Below are 5113 nucleotides of genomic sequence, written 5' to 3' on the forward strand. Positions count from 1 at the left end.
ACTGTACAATAAATAAATAATAAATAATAAGATAAATTTAAACTGTTTAGGGTGATTATTTTTTATTTCTCTAATATTTTTTAATTAGACATAGTTTATATTAAATATTCAAATAAAGTTCTTGTAAGTTTATGCATGTTCCGTGATGAGTCATGAGGTGTGTGTGCATCTTTGTGTGTATATATAAGGGGATCAATTCAGAGGCCAAAATAGAGCAAATCCTTTGATAATTGTTGTTTTAGATTTTCATCATACTAATGATAATGTCTTCGTTCTCATGGGTTACTGCTCTATTGCTTCTTCTATACACAGCTAACCTTCGCTTGGCAGGTTCGTAATTCTATAAAGCGCAACTAATCTCTTTAATTTGTTAAATGTTAATCTTGTATGTGTATCTACGTATGTCATTAAAATTGTGTCGTCTATAACAGATGCTCAAATTGGTGTTTGCTATGGTATGCTGGGGAACAATCTACCAGCAGCAAACGAAGTGATAGATGTTTACAGATCAAACAACATCAAACGAATGAGACTCTATGATCCCAATCAAGCTGCTCTACAAGCACTTAGAAACTCCGGCATTGAACTCATTCTTGGAGTTCCAAACTCTGATCTTCAAGGCCTTGCCACAAACTCTGAGAGCGCACGCCAATGGGTGCAAAGAAATGTGCTAAGCTTTTGGCCTAGTGTCAAAATCAAGTACATTGCAGTTGGTAATGAAGTGAGACCTGTTGGAGACTCCACTTCATGGATGGCTCAGTATGTTCTCCCAGCAATTCAGGTGAGTTTTGTTTTTTTTTTTCCTTATCTTTTCCAACAATATCTTCTCAATTTATTGTACATTTTTCTTCATTTGTCATCTTTCTTTAGTTCCATTATCATTGTCTCTTTCTTATAATTCTCTTCATTTTAGTCATTATTGATGGTTGATAATTATATCAGTAATTGTAAAAAGTGTTTAAAAGTAATGTTTTAATATTTATAATAAATGCTAAAATAATATAAAATCTTTTTATCTAGTCATTTAAAATAACACATGTAAACATTTTTCTTGTTAGCAAAGGTAGTAGAATTGTATTTAAATAAAGAGCCAAAATATCATTACCGTTCGATCTAATGGACACTACTACATCATATAAGAGAAACGCTGAATATCGTTAAATTAATCGACAGATTTAGCGTTGAATTTTTTCACGGTTACGAAAAAAAGTTCGTCCCTCAAAAAAATTACTATCAAAGTAAAAATTTTGTTACTAAATCTGACAGTAAATAGTAGCATAAAATTTTATTTTATTAGCGTCAATGTTATCGTCGAAATTTAGGCAATGACAAACATTTTACCGCAAATTTTCGCTGGTAAAATTCAAACACAAAACTCTTTCTCCTCATTTTTGCGAACTCTCTCTAATCTCTTTTTCTCTCTCGTCTTTTTGTCTCTCATCTTTATGTCACTGCTTCAGTGAAGCTACATTCGTCACCACCACCTGGAGCTGCCCCTATTGATGGTGTCTATTTCCGTCGGAAGTCCTTACCTTGTTGTTATCACTACCGCCTTCTGTCACCATACTTCCATCAGCTTGCTACCACCATTAGAGGTAATTTTTTTATAATTTATTATTTTTTTGTGAGTTTAGAATTTCGTTAAGTGTTTTATTAAATTATTAATTATATTTGTTTAATAAAGTATGTGATTAGGATTTGTTATTTGGACACTACTACATCATATAAGAGAAACGCTGAATATCGTTAAATTAATCGACAGATTTAGCGTTGAATTTTTTCACGGTTACGAAAAAAAGTTCGTCCCTCAAAAAAATTACTATCAAAGTAAAAATTTTGTTACTAAATCTGACAGTAAATAGTAGCATAAAATTTTATTTTATTAGCGTCAATGTTATCGTCGAAATTTAGGCAATGACAAACATTTTACCGCAAATTTTCGCTGGTAAAATTCAAACACAAAACTCTTTCTCCTCATTTTTGCGAACTCTCTCTAATCTCTTTTTCTCTCTCGTCTTTTTGTCTCTCATCTTTATGTCACTGCTTCAGTGAAGCTACATTCGTCACCACCACCTGGAGCTGCCCCTATTGATGGTGTCTATTTCCGTCGGAAGTCCTTACCTTGTTGTTATCACTACCGCCTTCTGTCACCATACTTCCATCAGCTTGCTACCACCATTAGAGGTAATTTTTTTATAATTTATTATTTTTTTGTGATTTTAAAATTTCGTTAAGTGTTTTATTAAATTATTAATTATATTTGTTTAATAAAGTATGTGATTAGGACTTGTTATGTGTTAATTTAGTATAATTAAAAATTAAATAATGTTAGGGTAGATTAGGATAGGAAGAAATTAAGAGTGCTTGAACTGTTTGAAGATTTTATTTGAGTATTAAGAGTGTTTAAGTTGATGAAAAATTTTATTTAAGTTTAGTGAATGGATTTCTTTTAATTGCATTGAATTTATATCGTTTATTTTTGTTATGGTTGTTAATTTGGTGAAATTAGAATTAGGTTTTAACTAATTGCAAGGTTGAGTTTTATTTATTTCTTTCAAATTAGTTTTTGATGTAGTTTCACCTACCTTATGAATTTAATAAGTTGTCTTGTTTATTAGGACAGTGCTATTTTCTTTGAGATTAATTGGAGTTCGCTTTTTTCATAGTGTAAAACTAGTAAAATACTAAATAATTAATTGACAACTAATAAATAAATTAAATGAGAGCAAAAAAAGATTAGAGATTTAATATTTATAATTTGGAGAAATAAAAGTATTTAGGGTGCGAATTAAAATACTTATCTTAAAGATTTTAGTCCAAAATTAGGCCAACGGTATATATATATATATATATCCACATTTAATGAGATTTCAGTTATTATTATTCTCCCTATTTTATGAGAGAAATTCGAAATTGAGAGAAGAAAAAAGAGAGGAGAGAAAATCCTAACCACCTTCACCTTCAATCCATCATAACTTTTGCTACAAAGCTCCATTGACGATCCGTTCGCGGTCACACGAATCTTGTCTTCTCCTCTTCAATTCTATTTAAATATTTTGGTGAGTATGTAACTCGAAATTCCAGCCTCAGTTTCTCATTCAAAGCTAAAATTGGATTTTTGGTTTGGGTATTGAGGATTTTTGGTAATTTTGATGTTATAGAAATTCTCTAACTTATATTCTTGGTGGTATCTATCACTATTTTCAGTGGATAAAGGTAAGAAACCATTTTCTCTTCTTGGTTCATCAATTTATGAAAATTCTAGTTTTTAATATTGTGCTAAATTGTATAATATGGTGTTAGATTGAGTAATTGAAAGTTCGGCTTAGTGAAATTTTGGAAAGAAAAGCTTGGAAGATTGGAATTGCGACACTAAGGTATGAGTAGGCATTATGTAAGGTTATGTGAAAACCTAGGTTACTTACCCCCTAAGATAAGTTGAATGGAATTAATTGTTGATATACTTGAATAATGGTTAGATGAGTATTGAGTTAGTTGATGTATTTTTGGTATGAAATTGAGAGTGAAAATAATGAATTTTTTGATGAATTGAAAGGTGCTATGTGATATTGTTGTAATTGGATATTGTGATGAATGTTGGTGCTATGTTGCATGAAAATGAGTACGTATATTGAAGTTTTAATTGAGAATTTGGTGTATGAATATCGTAATTTGTGTAAATTAGGTCGAAAGATGTGATAGGGTGAGAAATTTCTTATGTGGTAAGTTGAGGTAAATGGTATGAAATGTTGAATGAGAATGAGATATGTGATGATGATTAGTTATGGATTTTGTTTGTATGAGTGTGTATGTTAAGATTGTCTTGAGAAATTGGCTAAACGGGTGTTGAATGATTCGAAAGGGTAGAGAATTGATAAATGTATGTTGAGAGAGTTTAGAAGTGGTATTGGAATGGTTTTGAACTGAATTGGAACTAGAATTGGTGAAAATTGTTATGCAGAAATTTTTAGATAAAAATAGATTTTTGAAAAAATTTGACTTGCCATAACTTGGCCTTCGAACCTCTAAATTCTGTGGAACTTATTTTAAATAAAAATTGAATTTGTATATTTTATGACGTTCAAATAACGGACGGAAAACGATTTTTAACAAAAAAAAGTTATGAACATTTGAAAATCTAGTTTAGAACTGAATTTTGCAGAAGTTGCAGAAAACTAAGGTCATACGTATGCATGACAATGCGTATGATCCATGCGTACGGACGACTTGCGTTTCCAGAGCTGAATGTTTTTCGTACACGTACCATGCACACGCACAAAAGAAAACTCGCACGTACACATGAAGCATGCATATGCATGAATATCCTGTTTTACTGAAAATATTATTTTTAACTGTTTTGCGTGTTTCACTCTTTTTTTTTTAATTTTCACTTCTGCAATCCCTATTTGTGATCCGATAATTATTTTACATATTATCATTTTTTATAAGGTGTAAAATTTTGGTATTTTTTTTTTTAATTTAGCCTCAGAAAATTCAGTTGTGATCAAGTCCTTCAATTATTGGGGAAAGAAAAAAAATTCTCAAATGTTACTCGGCTTGGATTCGCTGCTATTCATGATTCTTCATCTTTGGAAAAGAGACTAAATGACAAAAAAAATTAGCTACATTAGCTAGCTAGTTGTTACAGTGCCTGTATGACTTCTGATGGCAAAAAGTGTCTTATGGTCTATTTAAAAATTTTAATAGTATAGAATTGAATTGAATTTTAGTGTTTGGAATGAATTAGTAAAATTATAAAATTGAATTAAATTCTAGTGTTTAGAATGTTTATTAAATGAATTTTGTTCACCCCTTTAAAATAAACAAAAATTAGATTAATCTAAAAATGTTAAATTTTAAACATTATTATTAATTAAAAAATAAATGGTTCTTCATAGTTGATTTCAATGACAAACCAACAAACATAAAATATCAAGAATCAACTTGTTGAGTGATCTAATGACATAGTAAGTTAAAAAAATCTAGTTATTACACTACGCCAGGCACGGAGCATAGTGGCGAAGAATCGGAGGCTGACGATTGGATTTTTGACGGTTTAGAATTTCACAAATGAATTCTCGTTGCAAGTATAGTTTCTAAACCAATCACTAAT

At 30.3% G+C, this 5113-nt stretch overlaps 1 protein-coding gene across 1 annotated transcript in view; it reads left to right on the forward strand.

The window, feature by feature from the left end:
• The window catches only part of LOC107638994 (glucan endo-1,3-beta-glucosidase, basic isoform), a gene marked incomplete in the record, with an annotated part of 30478 nt that continues 25558 nt past the window's right edge, over positions 194 to 5113 (forward strand). The window contains 2 exon segments of the mRNA XM_016342397.2: positions 194 to 330; positions 432 to 781. Coding sequence (XP_016197883.1) covers positions 258 to 330; positions 432 to 781 — 423 coding nt within the window.

This window comes from Arachis ipaensis, chromosome B04 (genome assembly GCF_000816755.2).
Source record: "Arachis ipaensis cultivar K30076 chromosome B04, Araip1.1, whole genome shotgun sequence".
Classification (NCBI taxonomy): Eukaryota; Viridiplantae; Streptophyta; class Magnoliopsida; order Fabales; family Fabaceae; genus Arachis; species Arachis ipaensis.